The 16,138-nt window shown below is 22.1% G+C and overlaps 5 protein-coding genes across 7 annotated transcripts; all 5 read left to right on the forward strand.

Annotated features, from left to right (window-relative positions):
* The first annotated feature begins 82 nt into the window (after positions 1-82).
* On the forward strand, positions 83-1,760 carry LOC122860208 (probable oligoribonuclease). Of its 3 annotated transcripts, XM_044163918.1 has the most exons (7): positions 83-158; positions 282-340; positions 458-516; positions 600-761; positions 834-1,057; positions 1,127-1,255; positions 1,672-1,760. In XM_044163918.1, coding segments are annotated over exons 3-7 (558 nt in total). In that variant the 5' UTR covers positions 83-158; positions 282-340; positions 458-474; the 3' UTR covers positions 1,673-1,760. The 3 variants fall into 3 exon arrangements, with proteins under 3 accessions (XP_044019853.1, XP_044019854.1, XP_044019852.1); XM_044163919.1 differs by lacking the exon at positions 282-340 and having other exon boundaries at positions 108-158; XM_044163917.1 differs by lacking the exon at positions 83-158 and having other exon boundaries at positions 166-340.
* On the forward strand, positions 1,638-3,343 carry LOC122860207 (cyclin-dependent kinase 20-like). Its single transcript, XM_044163916.1, has 6 exons — positions 1,638-1,760; positions 1,853-2,094; positions 2,164-2,352; positions 2,531-2,770; positions 2,845-3,072; positions 3,136-3,343. The coding sequence occupies exons 2-6, from the start codon at positions 1,909-1,911 to the stop codon at positions 3,292-3,294; spliced, it is 1,002 nt and encodes a 333-aa protein (XP_044019851.1). The 5' UTR covers positions 1,638-1,760; positions 1,853-1,908; the 3' UTR covers positions 3,295-3,343.
* A 532-nt stretch (positions 3,344-3,875) lies between these two features.
* LOC122860209 lies at positions 3,876-6,409 on the forward strand. The gene is made up of 6 exons (XM_044163920.1): positions 3,876-4,611; positions 4,701-4,856; positions 4,940-5,056; positions 5,129-5,257; positions 5,346-5,450; positions 5,785-6,409. Exons 1-6 carry the CDS (start codon positions 4,559-4,561, stop codon positions 5,897-5,899), a joined length of 675 nt encoding a protein of 224 aa, XP_044019855.1. The 5' UTR covers positions 3,876-4,558; the 3' UTR covers positions 5,900-6,409.
* A 7,456-nt stretch (positions 6,410-13,865) lies between these two features.
* LOC122860212 lies at positions 13,866-14,377 on the forward strand. Its single transcript, XM_044163923.1, has 3 exons — positions 13,866-13,950; positions 14,025-14,161; positions 14,219-14,377. The coding sequence occupies exons 1-3, from the start codon at positions 13,894-13,896 to the stop codon at positions 14,361-14,363; spliced, it is 339 nt and encodes a 112-aa protein (XP_044019858.1). The 5' UTR covers positions 13,866-13,893; the 3' UTR covers positions 14,364-14,377.
* A 421-nt stretch (positions 14,378-14,798) lies between these two features.
* LOC122847455 lies at positions 14,799-16,119 on the forward strand. The gene is made up of 3 exons (XM_044145169.1): positions 14,799-15,356; positions 15,423-15,619; positions 16,115-16,119. The coding sequence occupies exons 1-3, from the start codon at positions 14,875-14,877 to the stop codon at positions 16,117-16,119; spliced, it is 684 nt and encodes a 227-aa protein (XP_044001104.1). The 5' UTR covers positions 14,799-14,874.
* Positions 16,120-16,138: the final 19 nt, after the last annotated feature.

The raw sequence follows: 16,138 nt of genomic DNA on the forward strand, positions 1-16,138 counted from the left end.
AAGTTGATTTTATAATTTTATAATTTTCCGGAAATACAGGTTTTTAACGACATCTTTTTGATGTTTTAGTAACTAAAAAATTAAATTTATTTACCATAAGAGTCTACTTGACATATGGGATATCCTAAATAAAAATAATACTCCAAAAAAATCAAGTTGTAAGTTTTAAAAAAAAGGAATAATAAAAGTCTAGATAAATAAAAGTGATATTATTAATTGTTGTTTTATAAAAATATAAATATTATAAACACAATTTAATTCATTTCAATGTTTGCTTGTAGAATTTTAACAAGTTGGAGACACGTATTTCAAACACGTGGTCAAAATGTCATTAAAAATGGTGATTTTAAAATAATAAATAATTGTTTATTAAAATTGTCATCATCATCATATTTTTGTATTAAATTTATTTTTAATTATTTTTTTATAAATATTGATTGTATTTTTTTTTCGACAGTTAGAAGTCTTAGCAACATGGGAGACTTGAAGAACAACATGGTTTGGATTGACATGGAGGTGAGTTATTGATTTTAATAATAACAATAAAATTAAAAATAACAACAAGCATAATTTATTCATAAAAAATACGTAAATTTTAGATGACTGGACTTGATGTTGTTAACGATCATATACTAGAAGTCGCCTGCTTGATAACAGATGATAAATTAAATATTAGAGGTTCACCATTTTCACAAATTGTTCATGTATCTGATGATATATTGAATGGAATGAATGACTGGTGTAAAACACATCACGAGCAGGTAAAAATAATTACTTTAATTGTTTTTTCTCTCTAGAAATTATGTTGTATTTATTTTATTTGTTTTTTCTAGAGTGGTCTTACACAAAAGGTCAAAGAAAGCAGTGTTACAATTGAACAAACAGAAGAATTATTATTGGATTTTTTAAAAAAACATAATATACCAGTGGCACAATGTCCATTAGCAGGAAATTCAGTTTATATGGATAGATTGTTTATGAAAAAATATATGCCAAGTGTTGATAAATATTTGCATTATCGAATTGTTGATGTGTCAACAGTTGGAATACTTTCTAGGTAATTAATTAATTAAAATTATTTATCTACTTTAATTATTAATATTTTTTGTGTGTGTTGTTATTTCAGACTTTGGAGTCCAACTATTGAAGACAATAAACCAATTAAAAAACGTAACCATCGTGCTCTTGATGATATTACTGAAAGCATTAATCAATTAAAATATTATAAAGATAATTTGTTTAAAACTCAAATTTAGTTAGTTGATTAATCAATAATTTAATTTTTTTTAAATTTGATTAGTTATTTAACTAGAAATAAATTTAATGAAAATTGATTAATTTTTTGTTGTAAAAAACAATCAAAATAGATAAATTGATTATTCAACAATTTGTTTTAGATTTTTTCAGTAATAAATTTTACAAATACCATTTAAATTAATTTAAATTTAAAAAGACAATTGAATTTATCCATCATAAATTTCATTAGTTTCATTTATATTTAAAAAAAAAAAACAAAAATTTATCCATTTTGTTTGTTTATAACTAAAACAATCAATTTTTTCCTTTTTTTTTTTTTTTTAAATAAATAATCAATTTAATAAATTTTTTTGTTTATGTTTTTTTTCTTATTTCTTATTTTAATTTATATATAATTTTTATGTTACAAAATAGATTATAAAAAATCCATTAACTGATTATTCATTGAAATTAGTAAATGTGCACGAAAATCAGTGTTATTGATTAATCAATTTAAAAAACAGGTGTGGTATAATTATTTTTTATTACTGCAGTTTTATTTATCGCAATATAATAATTCTAACAAAAAAACAAAATTCTTAATGAAACTATTTAGATTAACCTCATTGACCTTTTGTATAAAAAAAAAAAAAAGAAGATCAATTCAAGATAATGGATAACTATACAATTACTGGAAGAATTGGTGAAGGAGCTCATGGTCTTGTATTGAAGGCTATTCATAATTCAACTGGTAATAATGTTGCTATTAAAAAAGTATCATTAAAACGTATCGACGATGGTATACCATCATCAATCATACGAGAAATTAAAACACTACAAGAACTTGATCATCCCTATGTAAGAAAAAAATCATTTAATTATAATAATTACCTAATAACAAAAAATTCATTTTTATTTTTTTTTTAGATTATCAAATTACTTGATGCATTTCCATCGAGTTTTGATTTTTGCATGATATTTAATTTTATGCCATCTGGATTGTGGGAATTGTTGAAGGACAATGAAAGACCCTTGACATATTCACAAAAAAAACGTTATATGATTATGTTACTTGAGGGTGTTGCCTACATGCATAAACAAAATATTATGCACAGAGTAAGAATATATATTATTAATTATTATTTAAATATCACCTTGACATTAACAAATATTATTAATCATTTATCTAAATATTTTTATTAATTTTATTAATGATTTATCAATGATCTATCAATGATCTATTGATTATTGTTTTACTTAAAATTTATGTTTAAACTATTTTTAAATTTAATAGGATTTAAAACCAGCAAATTTACTTATTGATAGTAATGGAATATTAAAAATAGCTGATTTTGGATTGGCAAGATTAATGTTTGAAGAATATAATACACGTCCATATTCACATCAAGTTGCAACAAGATGGTATCGTGCACCAGAATTACTTTATGGTTCACGTATTTATACATCATCAATTGACATGTGGTCCATTGGCTGTATTATAGCTGAAATTATTAATAATTCTCCGCTATTTCCTGTAATGATTTATAATAATAATATTGTAAATTAATTTTAATGATAAATGTTGATAATTTATTAGCCTTTTTTCAGGGTGAAACGGATATTGAACAATTGGCAATTGTATTGAGACATCTTGGAACACCAACTGTTGAAACTTGGCCTGATTTAATATCACTGCCTGATTATAATAAAATTACATTTCCATATCAAAAAGGTATTGAGTGGGAGGATATTGTGCCTGATGCTGGTACAGATGGTTTGGAGTTTTTAAAAAATATACTTCTTTATGATTCATCAATGCGATTAACTGCTAATGAGGTAAATATTTTTTATACTTGTTTAATTTTTTATATTTTATTTTTTCTTTTATTTGTATTTTAGGCATTGAAACATAAATTTTTTTACACACAACCATATCCATGTTTGATTCAAAATTTACCAAAACCTGCTGATGATCATCGCAGTCAATTACGTCCAAAAGAAGTGGATCCAACAATTCGTGCAACTAGTATTTTTAAAGATTTACTAAAATTAACTTGAAAATTTATAATTGATTTTTCATTCAGTATTTTATTTTCTCAGTATTTTTTTTTTTGTTGCTTGGGTATTTTTTTTTTCTTTTATCGTTTCGTGCATGCTGTAATTCTGTAAGTAATAAAATTTTACCTTCTTTTTTTTAAATGTTTTGAACATGTTTTCTTGCTTTCCCTCTTTTTTTTTTTTTTTTTTTTGCGTAGACTGTTACATGTACGATTGATTTACCGAAACATAAAATCAGCAGGGTTTCTTTATTTTGGGTTGAAAAAAAATAACATCTTTGCAACAAATGGAACTAACCCTCCGATAGTTTTTAAAAAAAAAAAAATAAAAAAAAACAAGACATTATGCTAAGCCATGTTTTTCTTCTTTTTTGTTATTTTTTTTATCTCAGTTTTCTCAATTTTTCCTTGAAAATGTTTGAATGACAATAAATGTATCATAAATTACGTGAAAATAATTTACTAATCAATGGTTAAAATTACAGCAATATCAATTTGATGATACTATTTAAAATTAATATAAAAACAATTTGAACGAATATTTATTGGCTAAAATATAATTCAACAATTTTTAAATAAAAAAAAAAACGAAAAAATAAAAGGAAAATAAAACATTACAAGCATGTAAAAAAAATTCTGAATAAAAGATAAAACTCAATATTAACCATGACGAGAACATAACAGGAAAACTTTTGAGTAACCCCGTCACCTTGAAAAACAAATAATAATAAATCAACACCCTCAAAAACATTAGAAGGTCAGAAAAAAAAAAAAAAAACATCGTAACGGTTTTTTCTACGTTTGGGATAACATTTGCCTGCATTTGCCTTTGTTGTCTGAAACTCTGAGTCTTGATTTTTATTGCTACAGCCAACAAATCAGAGAACTCTATTTTATTTTTCAGCCAATTAGTTGTTACCAAGTTTCTCTCCTCTTTTTTTTTTCTAATCTTAAACAGCGTAAGACGAAGAACTGTTCTCTTCCAGCTTGATCTTACCAGAAATGAATCAGTATTTTTTGATCGTTTCATCGGGGCACATCAGAGCATCAACGACTTTCAAGTTTCAATTCTTTTGTTTAACAAAATTTACATAAACTTTGTTACACATAAATTGTTATTACAAAAAATTTATATAATTTAATTTTTATTAAATAATTCTGAAAGTAAAATTAAAATCTATTACAAATATTATATCAAAAATTAATAAACAGCTACATTTTTCTTTTGTTCTTTTGTTTGAGTGAAAAAAAAAAAAAAGAAAAACATGCCTTATTACGCAGTTTCTTGTGGTCGAAACACTGGAATATACACTGACTGGTAAATTATTAAAATTTAATTGTTAACAATTATTATAATTATTATTTTTTAAACAATAAATATACAATGTTTTTTTTTTTTTTACAAAGGTCTTTAGCTAGACAACAAACAGATGGTTATTCCCATGCTGAATTTAAAAAATTTTTGAATAAAAATGATGCAGTTAATTATTTGCATCAAAAATTATCATCTAAGCCATATTATGCAGTGTCCTGTGGTCATGAACGAGGACTCTACAGAGAATGGTAATTAATTAAAAATTTTATTAACAATAAAAGCTATAAAATTTCAGCTATTAATGAATTTAAAAAATTTTTTTTTTTCACAGGTCTGCTGCTAAAAAGCAAGTTTATCGTTTTTCTCATGGAGAAGTTAAAAAATTTTTTTGCAAAGACGATGCAATGCATTTTTTGCGTTATAGAAAAGTTTATGATTACGAAAGCTCGTAAGTTGATTGACAAAAAAAAAAAAATTTCGATTGAAAAATATATTTATTTTGTTTTAATTTTTGTGATAGATGGTTTTGTCATGAGGATAATTATTCCCATGATCATTTTCATTGCAATGCTGACAGATTAAGAGCATTAAAACGTCACAATTATTGGGCAGTTGCCAGAGGATTGGTTCCTAGCATCTATCGTTCTTGGTAATTAATAAAATTTTCATATAAATATATTTGAAAAAATTGTGATAATATTTTAATAAATCATTGATCAATAATATTATGATTCTAGGGATGAAGCAAGACAACAAGTTGATCGTTTCAGATCTCCAATACACAAAAGATTCTTTTGTCAAGATGATGCACTACACTTCATGAGAATAAATGGCGTCAAAGGGTTTGTAAATAAAATTTAAAATAAATTAGAAGTAATTGTGATGTGCTCGCATATGTGATCAGCCAAACTTTACTGGATGCAATACAATAATTAAAATTCAATTTAGTAATAATTTATTATTATTTTGTTGAATCGTAGAATAATAAAATCTTTGTTTGCAAGTTTAAAAAACATATACAATATTTTACATCAGTTGAAGCGAAGCTAAATTAAGTCAGCAATTAATTATTTAAATTATCGTGTTACATACGGTGAAGTTTGGCTGAGAATGAGGATATAGTACTTCTTATGATATCATTTTTAAATAATTAAATTTTATTTTTTATTTTATTAGGTGGACATGTGGTAGTGAGTGTGATGGATCATTGGGAAAGTTCCATTGCAAGAAAGATAGTGCTCAACATGAAAAGAATATGATAAGAAATATACGTCGTAAAGTTATATTTTAACTTGAAAAAAAATTGATGACTTGATGAAAATAAGTATTTTTGATATGACACATAAGTTAACATTGCCATTTATTATTATTTTTATATATTAAAATAATTTTACTACAGTTAAAATAATTTACAATAAATAAATAAAATTTTCAAAGTTGAAAAGTAACAATTTAATTGAACGAAAAAAACAATAGTAATTATTTTAAAATGCCTATTATCCATAACGAGGAGTGTAAGGAATGTGTTTTCTCCCCAAAATTTTTGTTAAATTTATTTCTTCTATCGATGACATTCTATTTTCAAAATCTATAAACTCAGTAATATTACAAAATTCAACAGTTTTTTGGACATTCATACATGCATTGAATCTGACATTTTCATTTTCCATAATTACATCAATATTTTCATATTCAATTGATGAAGAAAATAAAATATTTAATTGTTTAATATTATTTCTAATAATTTTATAATTGTTTGTATTATTTTTATCATAAAAACTTTCGTCGAGACATTTGAGAATATTTTTGAGTGTTACATTTCTTTGATAACAATTGATGGTACTATTCTAAATAAAAAAAAATAATTTAATATGAATATTTGTTTTTTTATATACTAGAAAATAAATAAAAAAATTAATTTAATAATTACCTTGGAGATTGAAAGAACAGCTCCAGTATAATTAATAGCTTTATCATGAAAATATTTTTTCAAATTATTTACTGTTTCATTACCTTCTCGATAAATATTTTCTCTTGTAAATTCAAAACAACATGTTAAATTTTTCTGTTCATTTATTGGTGAATTAATGATGTTTAAATAATGCTTTATATTTGATTCAATATATTTTTCAAGAGCTTTTAACTGCTCCAGTGCTATTTCGTTGAAAAAAGCCATTTGAATATCGAGCAAATCATTTAAACCTGGAGACGGTCTTGTATTTTGATCGTCCTGTTGAATTAAATTAATTAAATATTTTTTTTCACAACAATATACATTTATAATAAATTAAAATTCATACATCGAGCTGATTTATCAATGAGTTATTAAATCTTTTGCCTGGTCTTTGTCCGTAAGTCTATATTAATTTTATTTTCATCAAATTATTAAAACCAATTTGTTGTTTTTTTATTCATAATAAAATATTCAATAAAAATTACTTACCATACAAATCAAAATAAAAAAATAAATCCAATCAATTTTCATTTAAAAAAATTTTTTTTTTAATTTTCGTATATATTTTTATTTATATATAATATTGAATATTTTTTCACGACTACTGTATACTTGGAACAAATTAAATTTTTTTTTGTAAGATAATAAAAAAAATATAACTATTAAATAGCTAAAATGATAAACATAAATAATTAAAAATACTTTTATCTTTTTTTACATATGAAATTTTTAGTGACAGTACGAAGTTATTATCAAGAAAAATATTTAAAATATCCTTGAAAAGTTATTTGTTCAAACGGTTTCGTAATTTATTATTTGACTCATTGTAATGTTATCTTATCAATTTAATTAAGCTAATTGGAGTATAAAAATTTCATTGAACCAAATTTAAATTAAACAAGTTAAAAATTTAAAAATAAAGAATACTTATCTTGTAATTTTCATTGATAGTTATTTTAAAAAACAAATAGTAAACAAAAAAACACTCTAGAAACATGATATTAAAATTATGATTATTATTTATCATTTTTATTATTATCAAAATGATTTGACTACAGTTAAATTAATTAACAATAAATAAATTGTTATTTTACAAGTAATGAAATTTAAATAAATAATTAATATTGAATTTGTAATAATTTTAAAATGTTAATTAACCGTAAAGAATACTTGGAGCGATATAATCCTTATTTTTCGACAAAATTTTTGTTAAATTTATTTTTTCCAATGATGACATTTTATTTTCAAAATCTATAAACTCAGTAATATTGCAATATTCAACAGTTTTTTGGACATTCATACATGCATTGAATCTGACATTTTCATGTTCCAAAATTACATCAATATTTTCATATTCAATTGATGAAGAAAATAAAGTATTTAATTGTTTAATATTATTTCTAATAATTTTATAATTGTTTGTATTATTTTTATCATAAAAACTTTCGTCGAGACATGAGAGAATATTTTTGAGTGATACATTTCTTTGATAACAATTGATGGTACTATTCTAAATAAAAAAAAATAATTTAATATGAATATTTGTTTTTTTATATATTAGAAAATGAATTTAAAAAAATTAATTTAATAATTACCTTGGTGATTGAAAGAACAGCTTCAGTATAATCAATAGTTTTATCATGAAAATATTTCTTCAAATTATTTACTGTTTCATTACCTTCTCGATAAATATTTTCTCTTGTAAATTCAAAACAACATGTTAAATTTTTCTGTTCATTTATTGGTGAATTAATAATCTTTAAATAGCTTTTTATATTTGATTCAATATTTTTTTCAATAGCTTTGAACTGTTCCAGAGCCGTTTGATTGAAAAAAGACATTTGAATATCGAGTAAATCATTTAAACCTGGAGATGGTCTTGTGCTTTGATCATCCTGTTGAATTAAATCGATTAAATTTTTTTTTTTATAACAGTATATATTTATAATAAATTAAAATTCATACATCAACCTGATTTATCGATGAGTTATTAAATCTTTTGCCTGGTCTTTGTCCGTAACACTATGTTAATTTTATTTATTTTTATCAAATTATTTAAATTAATTTGTTGTTTTTTTATTCATAATAAAATATTCAATAAAAATTATACTCACTATACAAACTAAAATAACAAAATAAATCCAACGAAATTTCATTTTAAAAAATTTATCGAATATTTTTTCACGAGTACTTTCAACAAACTAAACTTTTGTTCCTAGGATGATAAATAAATGAAGAATGTAACTATTAAATAGGCAAAACGATAAACATAAATAATAAAAATATTTTTATCTTTTTGCATACGAATTTTTTATATTTTATTCACTGACAGTATAAAGTTGTTATTTACAAAAATATTTAATACATAGAGTCCGAACATCCTTGAAAAGTTATTTTTTCAATTGGAGTAGAAAAATTACATTGACCGAAATTCAAATTAAACAAGTAGAAAATTTGAAAAAAGAATACTTATCTTGTAGATTCATTGTCGAAATATAATTCATTGATTTGACTACAGTTAAAATAATTAGCAATAAATAAATAGTTTAATATTTTTGCAGTTGAAAATTACCAATTTAATTAAAAAAAAAAAAAAAGAAATTAAAGCATTATTTTACAAGAAATTAAATTCAAATCAATAATTAAATTTAAATTTTTTATTATTTTAAAATGTCAATTAACCATAAAGAATACTTGTAGCAAGGTAAACCTTAATGTTCCTCAAAATGTTTGTTAAATCCAATACTCCCAATGATGACATTTTTTTTTCAAAATCTTGAAACTCAGTAATATTGCAATATTCAACAGTTTTTTGGACATTCATACACGCATTGAATCTGACATTTTCATTTTCCAAAATTACATCAATATTTTCATATTCAATTGATGAAGAAAATAAAGTATTTAATTGTTTAATATTATTTCTAATAATTTTATAATCGTTTTTATTATTTTTATCAGAAAAACTTTCATCAAAACATTTAAAAATATTTTTAAATGATAAATTTCTTTGGTAACAATTAATGGGACTATCCTGCATAAAAAAAAAATTAAAATAAATAATTGTTTTTTGGATATTTAAAGATAAATAAAAATATAAATTTAATAATAAATTACCTTGATTATTGAAAGAACAGATTCAGTATAATTAATCAATTTATCAAACAAATTTTTTTTAAAATTATCTACTGTTCTATTACCTTCTCGATAAATATTTTCTCTTGTAAATTCAAAACAACATGTTAAATTTTTTTGTTTATTTATCGGTGAATTAATAATGTTTAAATAATTATTTATATTTGATTCAATATTTTTTTCAATAGCTTTAAACTGTTCCAGAGCCGTTTGATTGACAAAAGACATTTGAATATTGAACAAATCATTTAAACCTGGAGATGGTATTGTATTTTGATCATCCTGTTGAATTAATTTAATTAAATAATTTTTTTTATAACAATATATTCTTTATAATAAATTGAAATTCATACATCAAACTGATTTGTTGCTGAGTTATTCAATCTTTCGCTTGGTCTTTGTCCATAAGCCTATATTAATTTTATTTTCATCAAATTAATTTAATTTAATAATTATTAAAATTAATTTTTTGTTTTTTTTTTTCATAATAAAATATTCAATAAAAATTACTTACCATACAAACTAAAGCAACAAAATAAATCCAAAAAATTTTCATTTTAAAAAAATTATTCGAAATTTTGTCTTTTTACATATACGAAATTTTTTAGTGACAGTACGAAGTTTTTATCAAGAATAATATTTAAAATATCTTCGAAAAGTCATTTGTTCAAACGTTTTTATATTTTATTATTTGACTTATTAAAATATTATCTCATAAATTCGGTTAAATTAATTGGAGTGTGAAAGTTTTATTGAACCAAATTTAAAGTAAACAAATAAAAAATTTAAAAAAAAGAAATACTTACCTTGAGGCTTAAATTTTGTTTAATAATTTATTCAAAAATTTTATTTAAATAAATCGAAAAATTCGCTATCATTTTTTATTTTTATTAAAATTATTAAAATTAATTAAATAAAATATTGTCAATAAAAATGACTTGTTCATTAATTATGCAATTAAATTTTTTTTTTTTGTGTAATTATTTATTTTTTATATACTAGTATTTTTTAACGAAGAGCTACTGATAAAAAAATTTATTATTCATATTAATTTTTCATTATAAATTATAATACTCCTCGTATATTTATTCATTATTTAATCAATGATCAAAAGTTATTTTCTTTTGATATATACAACACAATGAGAAAAATATATTTCAATAAGTCTTTACTCCAAGACTAACAAAACGACACTGACCACACTTAAAATTAAAAAAAAAAAAAAGTGTTCACGGTGTGATTGACGTTATGATTTCACCCTTTGCAAAAGGGGTATGTCAATCATTTGTCATGTGCACTGTATGAAAATATTTTATTGTTTGAAAATCGATGGTGAAATAATATCGCACCAGACACGCAGCTTTTTTGATTGACAGTCCCTTATTATTAAATTTCAAATACCAGAAATTACTTGAAAAAAAAATCATAGAAAAATAATACGGTTATGTTTTAAAATAATTTTATCAATAACACTTGAAAAATAATGATGGTAAAATAATTATTAATATTATTTGCTATTATTTTATTTAAAAAAAAAAATGGAAATTTTACATTTCAACATTGTAAATTATTAGGATCTTTACATATCTATTTGTTATTTTTTTTTTAACATAATATTTACTATATATTTATACAAATTTTTTATTTCAATAAATGCAATTGACAGCTGTAGAATTAAGAATTAAAAATCCACTTATTTTGGATGAATCAGAAAATAAATAATCAAATGAGTATTACAATTAAATTAGAGTAATTTTAATGAATGAAAATCAAATAAAAAAATACTATGAGAGATGAAATTTTATCAATTTATCTTGGCTTATTGTTATTATAAAAAAAATTTGATAATATATAATTTATTTTTTTTTTTTTTTAATTTCTATAACTTTTATTTACAATAAAAATTAAAAAAAAAAAAAAAACAAACTTGAATAATGATTTTAAATTAATTAATTAATTATGATTTTCACATAATTTTATGTTATTATTGAAACAATTATGAGACATTTATAAATACCGAAATTATAAAATAAAATTTTTTTTACAAAAAAAAAAAAAAAAGAACAAGCTTTGATTCCAATTATCACTTTAAATATTTTTCCTATATTTTTTTTTCACTGCACAATAATTAATATTAAATAAATAAATATCACTTATATTATTTTTTTAATTTGACAATCCTCATTTATATATTTTAATTCGTATAGATTTATAGAAAAAAAAAAAAAAATACTTCAACTTTTTTTACACTGACTAATTATTTTTTTTTTTATTCAGTCCATATTAATATTCTTTATATTTTTTTTGTGTATATATTAAATCCATCAAATAATATTATAAATAACAATTTTTTTTGATGAATAATTAGTTTAATTTTTTTATTAAATATATTTAACTTAATGAATTTCTTTTAAAAAAAATTCTTAACAAATTTGAACTGACAGAGAAATAGAGTATACTCGTAGTTTGATGTCCAATCGCAAACTGGAGGGAAAAAAAACCCCCACTCTTATTTTTTCAATTTGTTTTTATCAATGTTAAATTAATCGTTGCTAGGAGAATGTCACTGGAAGGGAAAGTTAAATGAACATGCGTAAAAGCCATAAGTCTGACTATCCGTTGACTACACTCCTTATGCACTCTTTATCTTTTACTTATGCTTTCCTTGTTTCAATTATAGGTATACCTTTGAATATTAACTAAATTTCCAAGTAAGTTTCCAAGAAAAATATTACAGTCACATGGCAATTGATAAGTAATTACATAGACTAACAAAAAATGTCAATCAAATCTCTGTATTTCGAAGAACGTAAAATTTTAGATTTACTTTTAATAGCAGGTCATCAAAAGTGTCATTATCAAAGATAATTTTGCCTTTTTACAATTAAAATGAAAAATTTAAATGACAGTGATAATAATTGTAGGTTGACAAAAGTCAATGTGAAAAGAAAATTATTCTACGAATTTAAAATAATTTATTCCACGCAATTGTAAAACTTTGCAAGGGTTGAAAAGAGTATATAGACTCACAACTGTCTTTACACCATGACAATATTTGAGGCTGGTTATTACAAAATAAATCGTATGGGATTGTGTTTGTGTGGAATATGGCCAGAACAAAATTTATTTCAAGCATACATTGCTCGTTTTTTTTTATGGGGTGGAATAATATCCTCGATGGTACCAGAGGTAAGCATAGCTGACTAAACAATTGCTATTTACTACCTGCATTAAATTTACATTTTTATAATTAATAATTTTTCTAGTATGTCTACTTAAATAAGGTTTGGACTAATGGTTCGTTTTTGGAAGATGTTGTTCCTTGTATTCCAACACAATTAGTCATAATTCTAGTTGCTACTAAATTCATTGTTTTTGCACGTGATAAAGAAACAGTATGTAAAATTATAATTTGCTGATTAAAATATTTTGTCAAATTAATTTGTATTTATTAAAAAAAAATTTAGTTTCAGAATGCTATTGATAAAATGCGATATGACTGTGAATTTTATATGGATTTACCTGCAGGTAAAATTTTAAGAGAGTATGGTGAGAAAGGACGCACTCGTACAATATTCTATGGATGTAAGAATTGAAAAATATAGTCGAATTAATCATGAAAATTATTTAATAAATAATTTTTTGTTCTAGTATTTTTATTGACAATATTGACGACATTTTTAGTGCCAGCATTTTTGCCAGTTGTTTTAGATAAATTGATGCCTCTCAATGAGACTCGCATACGATTTTCACTTTTTGATACTGATTATGGTGTTGATCCTGATGAGTATTTTGTTCTCATTACGATACATGGATATATTGTATCAGTATTTTTAATTTTTATGCTGTGGAGTGTTGACTCATTTATCATGATAATGGTTCAACATTGTTGCAGTCTTTTCATGATTGTTGGGTATAAAAAAAAAAGGCTCAATGATATATCCTACTTGTAAAAAATTTAATTTCTACTTTACAATTGCAGTTTTACATTGAAGAAATTGGATCGAACGAATAAAAAAACCTTTACGAAAAAATTTGAAAATAATGTAATTTTAAGTGCTATTCAAATACATCGGCAAGCTATTGAGTAATTTTTTTTTATATTCTTATAATAATAGTACATGTACTGTTATTTTTTATAATTGTAATTTTAAAATTCAAGGTTTGCTGATTTTATTGAAGCATCGCTAAAAAATATGTATGGCTTTATGATAATAAATAATATTCTTTTAATAAGTCTAACTGGTTTTGAAGTAAGTAATTAGTTGAATTAATATATATTTAAAAATTTAAAATGATAATTAATATTATTAATTTATACATAAAGACAATAATGAAAATGGATCAAACAGATCAAGCAATGAGATTTGCTGCTTTTACATTTGGACAAATGGTACATTTACTTTTCAACAGTTTACCGGGTCAAGAACTTGTTGATCACAGTACTAGTGTTTTCAATTTAGCGTAAGTTATTATCCTACATAATTATAAAATAAAAACTATATTTCATTTATTTTTTAGATACGATTGTCAGTGGGAATCATTATCAATCAAATCGAAAAAAAAAATTCTCTTTATTCTTATGCGAAGTGCAAAACCAAAAAGTTTAACGGTACAAATTTTAAAATATAATTTAATGTACATTGTATTTTTAAATTATGTTTGAATAATTAATATTTAGGCAGGTGGTTTTTATGAATTGAATCTACAACATTGTGGTGCTGTATGTAAAAAACTATTTCATTATTTAATTTATAATTTTTATGAATAATATATTTATTTTTAATTTTCAAAGGTTTTGAAAACATCAATGTCTTATCTGACAGTCCTGACCTCAATGCGTTAATAATAATATCAATAAACATTGAAAGAAAAAATTTATAATCTAATACCATTTTAATTTTAAATGTTATCTATAGTTTTAATTTAAAAAATTTACTATTAAAATTATTGATGAACAAATATGCTTTACATATTCAATTTCAATAATAAATTCTTTTTTATATATATTTATTTTTATCTATATATATGTCATCATGTGTGGACTCTATCATTTTCAATTTTTGTTTTTCATATAATTCTTTAAAAATGTCACATCAAAATTAAAAACAAAATGACATATATAAATTAGGCTATGTTTGTGAATAATAAACATGTAAAATGGATAATTTTTTAAAATGCCATCAAATGACAAAAACATAGTTCACACTTGGATGAGACCACCTCAAATTGAGCCAGCATTATCATCTTCAATATTCAATCATCAATCGAAATATATTATGAATAAAAATTTAACCAATAAAATTGTCATTGATAAAAATATCATTGATGATATAAATTACATAAACAGTAATGATGATAAAAGTAATTTAAAAAAAATAAATTTTGGTATTAATTTGAGTGGAAATATTGATTGGTGCATGCTTGCAAGTTTTGGATTTGGTCTTTGGATAGCTCTTTGTATAAGTGATTGTACTGGTAGTAGAAAATTCAACAAAGTCAGGTTTAATGATGATTTATCAACTAATTATCATGATACCAATCATCAGAATCAAAGTGTAATTAATCTTCTGCCATGTGTGTGCAGTATTTTAACCCTTTTTTTGGGCATTTTCATGTTCATTGAAACACGAATACTGAGACAAAAAAAAACTTGTTTGTAAGTTAAAATAAATTTTGTAATTTGTTATTAATTTATTTATTAATTTTAATTTTTTATTTACAGTTCATGTCAAAGATTGTTGCTGAATTGTAATGGAGAAAATTTATTAATGCAGTTACTTAAACAATTACCTCAATTTTATAAAAATAAAAGCTCAAAATTTGACTTGAATGATTTGAAGATTGAGACAATTAATAAAATACCAATTAATTCAGAATTATATAGACATTTGAATTTTATGAATACCATTAATTATTCACGTATAAAAAATTACAATTTATTTAACACAAATCAATATGAAAATTCAAATGAAAAAATTAATTTTCATGAAATTCATGATGAAGATTTTGATAAATTTATAAATTCACCAAAAAAATATGAAAAAATATTTAATAATTTGAATGAAATTAAAAAAAAAAATGAAAATCAAGAGTATCCAATAATTGAAAATAAAAAAATCATTAGTTCTTCAATTGCATTTCAAAAATTTCTTTTAAATTATCAAAAAAAAAAAATTAAAATTAATTGAAAAAATTTTTTTCTCAGCTGATATTAATTTTTATTATGACTTTTTTTAAAAAATCGTTTTATCAGTTTTATATTTTTTAAATAAATAAAATTATTTATTTATATTTTTTATTAAATTGTTTATTTAATTTTTTTACGATACTATTTTAATTGATATTAATAAAAAAAAAATGTTAATAATAAAATTAAATAATTATATGAAATTTGCGAGGATCATATTATTTTAGTATAAAAATCCAAAATGCAAAAGA

The sequence above is a fragment of the Aphidius gifuensis genome, linkage group LG1 (assembly GCF_014905175.1).
Source record: "Aphidius gifuensis isolate YNYX2018 linkage group LG1, ASM1490517v1, whole genome shotgun sequence".
Classification (NCBI taxonomy): Eukaryota; Metazoa; Arthropoda; class Insecta; order Hymenoptera; family Braconidae; genus Aphidius; species Aphidius gifuensis.